We start from the raw sequence: 13,847 nt of genomic DNA, 5'->3' as shown, positions 1-13,847 counted from the left end.
GGATGGATGGATGGATGGATGGATGGATGGATGGATGGATGGATGGATGGATGGATGGATGGATGGATGGATGGACGATTTATTGGTCCAACTTTGACAGAAATAACGTGTCTGTTTATGGTATTGTACCTGTCATAATGGAAACAGTAAAAACAGACAGTTCTACCAGTTAAAGCCACACAGATGAACACTGTTTACACATGTATACCATTATATGAACAGACTAAACCAGTTCAGTCAAGTAAACTGGTCTGGTACAGTTTGCAGTTTGTGTTTCAGGATCTCCTCAGTGGGTTCAGTGTGTTTCTGAGTTACACCCTCAGTTTGTCAGCGTTGCTCTTTCTCAATGATTTGTGCAACACCTGTGTGTGTTTGCCTCAGCAGAGGGAAGAACTGACAGAAAAACACTGGATCTCCTCTGCAAACATGTGGAACCAAAGTTCATCTGAACCCTGATCGGCCCTGCAGTCAGCAGTCTGAGCTTCACTTTAGTTTAACATTCACAGACTTACATCCGGGTCAGAACATTTCTGTTGGTGATCTGCACAGCTGGGAACAATTTGGACTAATCTTCATTAAAATGACTGAAGAAACCAGAACACAACAGCAACAATACACGAGAAAATAAGACACACTGTCTGACCTTAGACAACACAAAAACGTGCATAAATTTATAAACTTTACAGATTTTGAGTCAACGTTTGACGTGGTGGTAGCTGAGATTCATCCTCGGCACACACCTCTGAAGGTTTGACCAAAAATGTTTTTTATTTTTCAAAATAAAACACTTTTTGTTTAACGTGCCAGAGACATGCACGACAAAAAGTGGAAGAAAACAAAATATTTAAGAGATTTGTCATAATACACGCAAGATTTTACCAGTTTTCTTTAACTTAGTGTAGATTAGTGAAACAGGAAGTGACATCAAATGGGAACTTCCTGGTTTTTGTTTACTGAGACAATTTTGTTTCTTCATTTCTGATAGAGGCTCAAARTAATCTACAGAAACATCAGATTCTCCTCTACACTCTGTGTTGTTATTGTAGCAAAACTTTATTCACATGCAGATATTCCCCTTTGACATCACTTCCTGTTACTTCACTCGCAAATATCTCATCGACTGTTTGTCTCAGTGGCGTAATTTATGTTTTTGCTATATGCTATTAAAGCTGTCTATTCAAAAATGGCATTTTTTTAATTATGAAAATTTTACATCGCAGGCGCTTTAAAACATGAGTCTTCAAATGATGTTGAAGTTGAAGTTTAATGGTTAAAAATTGAAAACCATGCCCAAGTATTGGCATAAATTTTAGTAATTTTAGTAGTATTTTTTTCTTTGCTTGTTCTATTAAAACAAAGTTTGTTAGCAAACCTGTTTGTTCTTTTAGAAGTGAAAATATATTCTAAACTGCTCGTTTTATTTTTTACGGCACTTACAGTGCTCCGTACCAGGAAATGAAAGAAATGACATAAATAAGTGAATATTTGCACTCTTCTGAGAACATGTTTGGGGTTTTGTTATTAAATTCTTTTAGGATTTTAAAAAAATATAGATTACTTTGGGTTTATTTCAACTACGTGTTTAAAAAAGAAACTATATWATTAAAAAGTGAAGTTATAAGTGTGTAACATCATGTGCTAGTAACAACAGCAGCAGCTTTGTTTTATTATATAAGTTTACGCGCCTCGGCTCSTACTTCCGGGTTGGCTCCGTGCGTCACGGCGCGCGGCGCGGTGCAGGAACCGTGGAGCCTTGCATCATCCAGGAGCCACGAGCCGCCCGGTGTGTCCCACATKAGAAGAGGACACATCATGGACTCAGCCCGGGGACCGGTTAAACAGCTGTGCCTGTAAATGTTGGAGCTGAAGCCCCGCCCCTTTCGCGCGTTTCGCCTTTGATCTTCAACTTTTTCTTTTCTTTTAAAAGCAGCGCGCACGCTCCGCGGACTCGTCAGTTCATCGGGGGTCGTGGATCGGGAGGTCAGGTCCAGCATCCAGGTGTGGAGCAAAGTGCAAGGTCCCGTCGGAACCAGGGACATGAGCTGTGAAAAGTTTTAGCTGCTGATCGCTTCTTTTTTTAGCTCCTTTTTTACGCTGATTTTTTTAATTAATTAAGTTTTGCTCCAAAGATGTCGTGCCTTTTATTAGGAGTTATAAGAAGGTAAGTGATTCTGAATTTTAAAAAACTCAATGTACTTTTATCTGCCTTTTTAAAAATAGTTTATGTTCATTTTATTACAAAACAAACACAAGAATAAGTTCCAAATCATAAATATGATGTAATTAATCATTTCTCTTGCTTTATTTTAAAATATTTGTTGTGTTTATTTTAGTTTTCAGGAGTAAATTACATCATGTGTGTCAGAAACTTGTCAGAGTGGAAGTGTTGGATCAGTTGTCTTTACGGAAAAATAAATAAAACTGATGATGCATCAGAACATTGTGTTAAAAATATCTGCTGTGCATTCTTCCTCTCCACCCAAAGGCTTTGTGATGAGGCCACATCACACAGGAAGCCTGGAGTCAAAGTGAGCAAACGTGTGTGTGTCTTTAACGGAGCATGCAGTGGGACCTGTGTGTGTGTGTGTTTCTGCCTGAGGAAATGTAAATAAGTGCAATCATCACTGAATGTCCCCGAGCATGTCCTGTGTGTGCGTGGTTTTCTGGGCCTGGACTCTGGCCCGGCTGGGTCCATCAGGGCTGAGGTAGGGGGGCTGTGTGGAGCCGTGCTGCAGGAGGATTGGTCTGTCGAACAGGGAGGTATGTTTCCAGGTTCGCAGAGACTCGAGGAGTTCTTTGACAGTTCCTTTAATGTTCTGGTGATGAGAACGCAGCGGCTGAAAAAAAAAGAAGAGAAAAATGTCACACAGCAGCTTTTTGAAAGGCAAGAAGAAAATCTGGAGTAAAGGTCATCAGATCTGTTGAACTCATTTTCATCGAGGCCCACATGAGGCATGATGGTGGTAATTAACTTTGACTAAAACATCATGTTCCTGAGCACCGCTAACAAACACTAACTGAGCTCTACCTGGTATTTCTTGCATAAAAATAGCATTTTTTTCACATCCTCTTATAAACACTGAAAAGTACTACCACTGACTAAATGTGAACTAAATAAAACACAAATACTATTTAAAGAAAAAGCAGGGAATTCCCACTGAAGGGTGCGTTCCAGTTAAAATTTACAACTTGTAAGTGGGAAATTCCTACTTCCCAGTACTGTGCTGCAACAAAAGTAGACGGTGTAAATACAACAAATTAGAGCTCTTGCATGGCTGTTGGCTACTTTTAAGCCCCTTTCAGCGCCACCTAGTAGTGGGATGCTGTAATTTTTATGGCTAAAATAATCAACATGCATTGTGGGAGATGTAATTTAAAGTCTAAGCTAACTTTAAAATGCCTGTGACGAGCAAATCCTTCAAAAACTAAAAGTAAAAAAAAAATCACATTTAAGAAACTTGGCATAATACACACAATTTACACATTTTCTTACGTAACTGTCAGTGGTGGGCAGCGCTAATCCAAAAATTAGCTCCGCAATACGCAACTTCAAAAGCGCTTATGCTATAGAAAAACTAGCGGAAGCTAATTTTAAAGCACAAGTTCAATTTGACACTTACTAGCTGGCAACAATTCATGTACAATATATGTACAACACTGCCAACTAACAGTGCATAAACTCTTCTACAGCTTAATCCTACAACCGCCGATTGCTGGGGATGTGATTTCCTGAAACAGACCTTTGGCTCCTGGTGTAAAAATTAAAAAGTTGTTGAGGATTGCTAGTTCAGCTGCTTCTTTGTCTTTTTCTTTTGTTTGTTGTAGATTTTTCATTAAAGAAGCATCAATAAAGTAGTTTTAAAACTGTTTGTTGGAAAAACTGAAGCGATGCATTCTGGGTACCTGACGGATTTGGTTTGTGACAGGAAACGAAAGCACTGAGTACAGGAAACTATCTGCGAACTTCAAAATAAGAGCTTGGATTTTAAAGTTTTCCATGTAGTTGCTCCAGTTGACCACTAGATGTCAGTCTTCATCAGCATAACATCTTTAAATCATTTCTGCGTCTCTAACCCCGTTGCTTCGACCAATTACGCCAAGTATTGAGCGCCAGCGTTTAAACTTTATTTTTTTTTACAAAAAGGAGCTCAGATTGTAAAGTAAAATAAATCAATACATACAAAATTTTAGTATGGATTACAAACGTTAACTGTTTTTACTGGGACAGGGAGTTCAAAACATTGCCTTCCTGCTACGTAAGCAGACACAAAGCATTGTGGGAAATCAGAACTGTGACCGAATGCAACAGTCAGCAAGGATGTATACTTTCACAATAAGTGTGTTTATCTGGGAGGGGTGCTGTTGGATAGATCACATGTTGTGATTCATTGACAGTCATACCTTCTGCTGTTCAAGATAATGGACTGGTAGATAATTAGTTATTAGCGGTACTGCATTTTAAATGTAGAAAGCACAAATCCGCTTATGAATTAAAAAAATTTGTAAGACYGCTAAAGCGTAAACAAAATATTTAGGTGCGCAATTATCAGATTTGCGCTTTAGCGGGCTGGTGCCCACCACTGTTAACTGTCATATTTTCCATTGAACCTGGTTCAAAATGAAACAGGAAGTGACATCAAAGGGTAACTGAAGAAAAAAATCTAAAGAAACATCAGATTCTTCTTCAGTCTGTTGTCAGATATTGTAGCAACGCTCTGTTTAAAAGCAGACATTCCTTTTTGTCATCACTTCCTCCTACTTCACATGCAAACATCTCAACTGTTTGTCTCTATCTAAAATGCTGTGACAGGCCACATTTGGCCCGCGGGCCTTGAGTTTGACACAAGCTTTAAAGAAATACTTTAATATCCTACTTGAATCGTCTCGTAGACGGCTGAAATTCAGCAGCAGCCTGTGACCTCCCTCTTGACCCCAGTCACAGTGGTGAAAATGACATCATTATTGATTCAGTTCCAGTGATCTGATCATTTCTTTAGTCGGACAGTTTCCAGAGGTTAAATCTCGAGTTGTGCTTCAACATCTTCTGCAGGGATTTAGTTTATGACCAGATATCAGCAAAGCCAACATCTCTATCAGCCTCACCTGTATGAGGTCCAAAGGTGAGTCATCCAGGAACATTATGAAGGTACAGTGCGAGCACAAAGCAGCAGGATACACAGCCAACATCCTGCATGGTGTCAGCGTTTTTATTGTGTGTTTGCATGTCGATGTCAGAGCCTCACAGCTGGCAGCACAGAGACTGAAACTTTCACGATTTACTCAAATTCTGGTTTTAAACCTGCCGCCTCAAACAATATCCCTGTTGTGATCTGTGTGATTTATTAAAACGTGGTTATATTGATTTTTGGAGCTAAACAGTTAAAGGATTTGACTACAGGTGTCACACCTGTGTTAGGTGAAGCCAAAGCATGAGGTCAGAGGGGTCAGCGGACATCTAAACCATGCTGTGGGCCTATTTTCATGAATACACCGACACCAGACCAGGACCCTGACAGGCTGCCATTGGTGCATTATTAAAACCATACCATGCACCTGAAGGCCTCGCCAAAGACTTTAACAAGGTTTTCAATTAGTGGGTAAAGCAGCGTAAAGTCGCTTTGTTTTATGAGGACAACAGAATCATTTCCTACCAAATACCGTCGTTAGAAGTTAGCTTTAGCCTAGCATTAGCTTGGTGCCTTCCTGTGTCTGCAGCTCTTTAAAGTGCCTGTGACATTTCTATCCTTCAAATACAAAAAGTCAAAGAAAGCATCTTTATATTTAAGAACATTGGCATGATAAACATGATTTTACCCATTTTGTCTCATAACTGGCCTACTTTCTTTTGAATTTGGCTCAGCCACAGTGAAACAGGAAGTGACATCAAAGGGGAGCTCAAGAAAATAAACTCGCTGGTCTCAGTTTATTAAAAGAAATTTTTTCTTTCTCTCCTTTGTCTCTCTTTGATAGCGACTAAAAATAATCTTAAGAAACATCAGATTCTCCTCTACAGTCTATTGTTAGCTTTTGCAACAACGCTCTGTTTAAATGCCGACATTCCCTTTGACATCACTTCCTGTTTCTTCGCATGTAAATATCTCAACAGCCGTTCGTCTAAGCAACGTGAAATTTGTTTTACAGTATGTTATAAATGTAATCTTTCCAAAAATGCGTTCATGTTTATTACAAAAATTTGACGTTAACAGGCCCTTTAAGTTCGTTAACATGTTCCCAGTGTTCAGTGTTGATAATGGAGGTCTTTGTCATCTTGTTGTAAGCTTGTCGGGAGGCTCATGCTGAGATCTGTATATTAAGGCCTCAGTTCTGCTCAGTTTAAAATATCTTGACGCTAACTCCCTCCACACCTCTGACAATTTTGACGAATTATTACTTGGAATGACACAAATTCTCGACAAAATTTGGCACAAATTTTGCACCTCGTGCAGGGAAACGGAGATCCCCTCGGGACGTTTTGTTGCCGACAGTCGCAGCGACGTGATTGCCTGAGAGTTCGCCTGCAGATCTTCAACCCTCTGAGCTGCAGGTGCTCCGTGACGCTCGCTGTACGCCTCCAGCTCAGGCAGATGTGTTGATGATTAATTGTTCTCACATTAATGGTTAAACGAGGGTCAAAGATGGCAGTTCTGAGAAAGATTAGAACCTGATTTATTCACTGTTCCAGTCCTTACCCTTTGCACGTTCGGGCCTACTTGTTTATCCGTGTGTACGTGATGTGTGTACGTGATGTGTGTACGTGATGTGTGTGTGATCGAGAGCTCGGCGTTTGGGAGCCACGTGCCTGCTCCCGACTCAACGATGGCGTCGGACTTTGAGACGTCAATCAAAGCTGGGGAGTCGGACCTGCGCCGCCTGTCCAACCAGAAGCTTTCTTTTAAATCCGAAAGAGTCGACAGTAGATAAAAATCCTGTTTCTTTGGCGGGGCTCGAGGCACACATAAACACACACAAACACGCAGTAACACACACGCAGGCTTGTGTTTAGCCGGTAAACACAGCAGCTGAATGTGATCCTGCTAACAAGCTAAAGACTCCCTGCAGGCCTTCCTTTATGCCCAGAAGTCATGATACAGCTTTCAGTTTGAGTGTCTGTGTTCATTTGTCTGTCTGTTTGCAAAATATCTCAAAAACTACTGGATTCGTATTATTTTTTTAACTCTTACATCTTTAACTATTTAACGATAGCATCTACAGCTAATTTGACACAAAATTGTCTGTAATTCAGTCAGTTTTTGAGATACGGAGCTAAAGTTTAGTCTGGTAGTAGCTGAGAATCCTCTTCAACGTTCAGTCTGAGCTCTAACTGATCAGCTGACATGTTGTTTTAAAACAAAGGCGGTGGACAGGATGCAGTTTCTGCCCTGTGTGAAGACTCTTCTTCTTCTTTCAGGCAGGGATGTGTCGGGACGAGCGTCGGGGTTCGAACCCTCGCCTCCGTCCCCTCGCTTCCGCCGGCGGTGGCCGACTTCGTGAAGGGCGCGGTGGACGAGTGCAAACCCGCCAACGTCCACGTGGTGACGGGGACGCCGGAGGAAACCGCCAACATCCTGGCCGGCCTGGAGAGGGACGGGATGATCAAGAAGCTTCCCAAATATGAGAACTGGTGAGACCCGTGCAGCGGCGGGCCGCCGTTAAATAAATCCCTCTTCTCTGACTGAGTCTGTTTTTGTTTTCGGGCAGTTGGTTGGCGCGAACGGACCCGAAGGACGTTGCCCGAGTGGAGAGCAAAACTGTGATCGTGACCAAGAACCAGAGAGACACGATCCCCATCCCTGCTGACGGGGTGAAGAGCCAGCTGGGTAACTGGATGAGCGAGTCCGACTGGCTGAAAGCCAGACAGGATCGCTTCCCCGGCTGCATGGCAGGTAGGTCCGACAAGCAGAAAGAACATTATTCTTTTGTTTCCTGGAGCGTGGGCTTCCCTCCCTGTTACCTAACAATCGCTTTACTAATGCCAAGTTAACGAGCAGTGCAAGGAAACGTTTTAAAACCAGTTTAACCATCAACCTCAAGGTTTACACTTTTCATGTACGGAAGACGATTAGTGCCACAAAGCAAAAAGATTTATTTTCTTAGAATTCAGATTTTTTTCTCAGAATTTCAGAATTCCAACTTTTTTCTCATAATTCTGAGATTAAAGTCATAATTCTGACTATTTTCTCAAAATCTCAGACTTATTTATCAGAACTCTGAGTTATTTAATATCTCATAATCCTGACTATTTTCTCATAATCCTGACTTTTCTCAAATTTCAGAATTCCAACTTTTTTCTCACAATTCTGAGATTAAAGTCATAATTTAAATTTTTTTCTCATAATTCTGACTTTTTTTCTCAAAATCTCACTTATTTATCAGAATTCTGAAGTATTTAACATCTCATAATTCTGACTATTTTCTCACAATTCTGACATTTCTCAAATTTCAGAATTCCAACTTTTTTCTCTTAATTCTGAGGTTAAAGTCATAGTTCTGACATTTTTCTCATAATTCAGACTTTTCTCAAAATCTCACTTATTTGTCACAATTCTGACTTTTTAAATATCTTATAATTCTGATTTTCATTTCTCAAAATCTCATAATTCTGACTTATTTATCATAATTCTGATTATTTCTCAAAATCTGACATTTTTCTCAAAATTTCAGATTTCAGAATTTTCTCAGAATTCTGAGATTAATGAGAATTTTGACTTTTTTCTTAGAATTAGGAAAAAATAGTTCTTTAATCTGAGATTAAATTCACAACTCAACTCTGTGGCCCTAATCTTCTTCCGTACACAGTCCAGAGCTGCTGCAAGATTAAAAGTTTATGATCCTCTCTGAATGAGTTTCAAGATACTTTAAAGTTTATAACCTTTAAATCCAAAAAGTCAAATATTGTCAAACTCAAATGTATTATTTTGTTTTTCCTGTCACTCTGATGAGCAGAATCAGCTGCAGTGACACAAAGACAATAAAAACGTCCCTGTAATGTGGATCTATGACCTTCTCTGAGCGGTCGGACTCCGCTCCGTTTACAGAACCCGCCCTCTGATATTTGGATATATGATCCAAAGTTTACTGTTTACAAATCTGTGGGTGTGGAGTGGCGCACAACTTCCTCCCTCAGATTGCAGATTGTTTCTGTAAAAGTTACAGAACGTTCAGAACCGTGTGTTCATTCCAACACAGTTCAGATCTGCAAGCTATCTCTTAATAAGCTTAATTACTTAATTCTGTGACATCAGACCCATAAAACTCCACTGAGTGTCGAGTTTAATTAGGTGACAGTAATGAGACATAACGCTGCTCAGTGGCAAATTTGTTAATACAGCACAATAAAAACAACAAAAGTTGACCAAAGTTTTTTTACAGTTCATTTAAAAAAAAACAGAAACACACAAAACAATCAAAAAATACATCAAATTGTTTTCTGATTAAAATTACACAGAGATTATAGTGAAGTGACCATGGTGGGTCCAAAAACAACCAGAGCAAACTCCACCAAAGAGAAACTCATCCTCTGATTACTGAAATTCAGACTAATTTATTTAGGATTTCTGTAAACAATTCAAACTTTCACCTGTTGGTTGTGTCGTGCTGAGTGTGTGTGTTTGTGCGGGCGATCAGGAAGCAAATGTCACAGCGTTTACAGCCGATCTCACCTGCAACATTATCGAAACAATCCTTAACGGGTCCATGTTGTCCCTCCAGGTCGGACCATGTATGTGATTCCCTTCAGCATGGGTCCCGTTGGCTCCACGCTGAGTAAATATGGCGTCCAGGTACGCATTGTTTCTGAGGCTGTCGTTTATTCTGGTTCACGTCACGGTGTAATGTCATGGCTGTGACCCACGGAGAGTCTGAGGCTCATCAGTGTTTGGTGCGTGTTCCAGGTGACGGACTCGCCGTACGTCGTGGCCAGTATGGGGATCATGACACGCATGGGCGCTCCTGTTCTGAAGAAACTGTCTGAAGGAGTGGAGTTCGTTCGCTGTCAGCACTCTGTGGGCCGACCTTTTCCTCTCAAAGGTACAGATTACAGATTCAAACCTTCGGCTCATTCAGGAGACGGCTATGATGGCTTTTAGGTTTGGCAACTTTTCAAAATATTTAACTTTATTGACGTATTTTTAACATAAAATATGACATCTTTTAAAATAATTTAAAATCTGCTTTTCTTTTCTTATGCTACTTTAAGCTTTTAGCTAGGCTTTTGCCATTTTTAGCTTGCCTTTTGCTACAATGATTTAGAGCTAACCTTTTGATAGTTTCAGTTTGCGTTTTGCTACTTATAGCTTCAAGCTATCCTTTTGCAATTTATAGTTACATTTAGCTTTTTTTAGTTTTAAGCTGCAGTTTCTGCTTTTAGCTAGTGTTTTGGTATTTTTAGCTTCAAGCTATCATTTTCATACCTTTAGCTGTAGGCATTTTACTATTTCTTAGCTTTTGCTACTTTTACATATTGACATGTATAACTTTAAATCAGTCTTTTGCTATTTTAGCTAACATTTAGCTATTTTTAGTTTTCGCCTTTAGTTAGCCTTTTGTTAATTGTAGCTTATAGCCTTATACCTTTTGCAGCTTTTAGCTAGAGTTTCACTACTTTAGCTTGGAGATTTTCTACCTTTGAACTTGTATGTTTTGCTACATCAAAATAGTCTTTTGCCATTTTAGCTAGCATTTAGCTATTTTTAGTTTTAAGCTAATATTTATTTACCTTTAGCCTTTTGCTTGTTTTAGCCTTTAGCTAGTGTTTTGCTACTTCTAGCTGGTATCTTGACACTTTAGCTTTAAGCATTCCTTTTTGCTAATTTGAGCCTAAAACTCACAATTTATTTGCTTTAGCTAGAATTTTTCTAATTTAGCTTTTAGCTCTCCTTTTTTAAATTGTACCTTTAAGCTAACATTTACTGATTTTAGCTAGTGTTTTGCTACTTTACCTTGGAGCTTTTCTAACTTTGAGCTGTGCTAGCAACTGTTTTACCATTTTTAGCTTGTCTCTTGCTACTTTAGCATCTGGCTAGCCTTTTGCTACGTTCAATTTTAAAATCACGTTTTGCTACTATAACTTTTAGCTTTTAGTTAGTATTTATTTTCTTTAGGTTTTAGCCACATAGTTTCAGCTTCTTTTTCTATTATTCTGAAATTATATTTGTTTCTTCTCCCCCCATCAGCTCCTCTGGTCAACTCTTGGCCCTGTAACCCCGACAAGGTACTGATATCCCACCTGCCGGACACCAGGCAGATTCTGTCCTTCGGCAGCGGTTACGGAGGAAACTCTCTCCTCGGGAAGAAATGCTTCGCCCTTCGGATCGCCTCACGAATCGCCAAGGATGAAGGCTGGCTGGCTGAGCACATGCTGGTGAGAACAGGAACTGAACGAAAGACTCTGTGTTCCTTCGCCTGCTGGAGTTTAACACCAGGATCATCTGGTGTTTTTGGTAGCTTTAGTCTGTCATCTGTCCTCAGATCCTGGGAATCACCAACCCTCAGGGGGTGAAGCGTTACGTAGGGGCGGCCTTCCCCAGCGCCTGCGGTAAAACCAACCTGGCCATGATGAAACCGTCCCTGCCTGGCTGGAAGGTGGAGTGCGTGGGCGACGACATCGCGTGGATGAAGTTTGACAGTCAAGGTGAGCGACACGCTCGCGCCCCTGCCCGTCTAAACTCCGTCTGCGCGGTGAACTAAACCTCACCTGTCTGCAGGTAAACTCAGGGCCATCAACCCAGAGAACGGCTTCTTCGGCGTCGCTCCGGGCACCTCGGACAAAACCAACCCTTACGCCATGGCCACCATTTCCAGAAACACGGTGTTCACCAACGTCGGTGAGACGAGTGACGGCGGCGTGTGGTGGGAGGGGCTTGACCCCCCTGGATCTGGAGTGTCGCTCACAGACTGGCACGGCAAAACCTGGAAGCCAGGTAACACCTTTGATTTGTCTACTAAGTGAGTTTAATGGAGTCTGCAGCACCATCTGGTGGTGAAACAAATCATTGCAACAKTTTATACAGAAGTCTCTAAAAAGTAGAAACCACTCAGGAAACAATAAATTCCCACTGCCGAGGGATCAAGATATTAACATTTTTTGAAGATGAAACTAAATTACATTAAGAGTGCCCTGTAAAAACTTAAAAGCCTGGATAAGAGTGATTAGCAGCAATAAATAATGGTGTCTGCGTAAAAAGGTTGTTATAAGTTGAGAAAATAATCTGGACTGAAAACAGAACCTTGTGGCACACCTTTGGCAACTTCCAAGAAGGAAGAGGTGGTTGTATCCCTAATTTGTTTTTCTGGGACAATAAAAAACACTAAAAGGGTGTAAATTCAACTGTTTTTTGTCGACCCACAGGAAGTTCGACACCCTGCGCGCACCCCAACTCCCGTTTCTGCGCCCCAGCGGCTCAGTGTCCCATCATTGACCCCCAATGGGAGAGCGAGGAGGGGGTTCCCATCGACGCCATCATCTTCGGAGGCAGGAGGCCTGAAGGTTTGTACTTTGGATTTAACTGTGTGTCAGTACAGTAAATTTAAAGTTAGTTGTAGGACATTTAAAACAGAAAATGTTGACATTTTCAGGAGTCCCTCTGGTCTACGAGTCTTTCGACTGGCAGCACGGCGTATTTGTTGGAGCCGCAATGAGGTCCGAGGCCACGGCAGCTGCTGAGCATAAAGGTATAAAACCTAAGACACGCCCCTCTTTCGTAAAATAAAAATTAGAGACTATAAGATAAATATGTGACTGTTTATTTTCCATCCAGGTAAAGTAATCATGCACGACCCCTTTGCCATGCGGCCGTTCTTCGGCTACAACTTCGGCGACTACCTCAGTCACTGGCTGAGCATGAAGAGCCGAAAGGCCCCCACCCAGCTGCCCAAGATCTTCCACGTCAACTGGTTCAGGAAGGACCCGTCCAGCGGCGCCTTCCTCTGGCCCGGCTTCGGCGAAAACTCCCGCGTTCTGGAGTGGGTCTTCAAGCGCTGCGGCCGAGAGCGGGAGGACGAGGCGGCCAAGAAGAGCATCATCGGCTGGGTGCCGGAAGACGGCGCCATCGACACTAAAGGCCTGAGTAACGTCAACATGGGGGCCCTGTTCGACGTGCCGAAGCCGTTCTGGCAGAACGAGGCCAAGGAGCTGAGAGCCTACTTCACTCAGCAGGTCGGCGCCGACCTGCCGGCTCAGGTGGAGGCCGAGCTGAAGGCGCTGGAGGACAGAGTGCACAGTTAAAACACCAGGAGGTGGGGAGGAGGCGGGATTCAGAGCATTAGGGTAAAATAAGACTGGATTTATAAACTGAGAAGTCTGGACAATATAAGCTAAAGAATACATTTTAAACTAAAACCTAAAAAGCAGGTTGAGATTGTTGACTAATTGGACCCAGAGCACTTCATGTTATCAGAAAACAGTTAAAGATCAGCAAACAGAATACTGTTTTTATTCAGTTATTCAGGGTCAGATTTAAACTTTCTGAGTAGAAAACACAATCTGTGAACCGGCTACTTTCTAAATGAAGGAACATCTGTTGGTTCTGGAGCAGCTGGTGGAGTCTGTGGTCAGAGCGAGGTTCAACTCTCAGCATGAAGGTTAGGTTTCTGACAGAATAGCTAAATTCACTACGTCCATCTTGACACGGTCAATGTTCTGCCGGAGTGCCTTTTTAATGATCCGGTGTTCAGGTGTCTAAACAATCTGGTGTCAGAATAACCTGGTGTCCAAATGATTCAGTGACTGGATGATTCAGTGTCTGAATGATTCGGTGTCTGGATGATTCAGTGACTGGATGATTCAATGTCTGAATGATTCGGTGTCTGAATGATTCGGTGTCTGAATGATTCGGTGTCTGAATGATTCG

At 41.5% G+C, this 13,847-nt stretch overlaps 1 protein-coding gene across 1 annotated transcript; it reads left to right on the top strand.

Annotated features, from left to right (window-relative positions):
- The first annotated feature begins 1,797 nt into the window (after positions 1-1,797).
- pck2 (phosphoenolpyruvate carboxykinase 2 (mitochondrial)) lies at positions 1,798-13,784 on the top strand. Its single transcript, XM_014025274.1, has 11 exons — positions 1,798-2,161; positions 7,409-7,621; positions 7,699-7,883; positions 9,709-9,779; positions 9,891-10,026; positions 11,172-11,359; positions 11,467-11,629; positions 11,703-11,918; positions 12,347-12,484; positions 12,574-12,669; positions 12,756-13,784. The coding sequence occupies exons 1-11, from the start codon at positions 2,130-2,132 to the stop codon at positions 13,220-13,222; spliced, it is 1,905 nt and encodes a 634-aa protein (XP_013880728.1). The 5' UTR covers positions 1,798-2,129; the 3' UTR covers positions 13,223-13,784.
- Positions 13,785-13,847: the final 63 nt, after the last annotated feature.

The sequence above is a fragment of the Austrofundulus limnaeus genome, unplaced genomic scaffold, assembly GCF_001266775.1.
Source record: "Austrofundulus limnaeus strain Quisiro unplaced genomic scaffold, Austrofundulus_limnaeus-1.0 Scaffold464, whole genome shotgun sequence".
Taxonomy (NCBI): Eukaryota; Metazoa; Chordata; class Actinopteri; order Cyprinodontiformes; family Rivulidae; genus Austrofundulus; species Austrofundulus limnaeus.
Note: the sequence above shows the minus strand (reverse complement) of the source record. Positions and strands in the feature narration are given on the sequence as shown.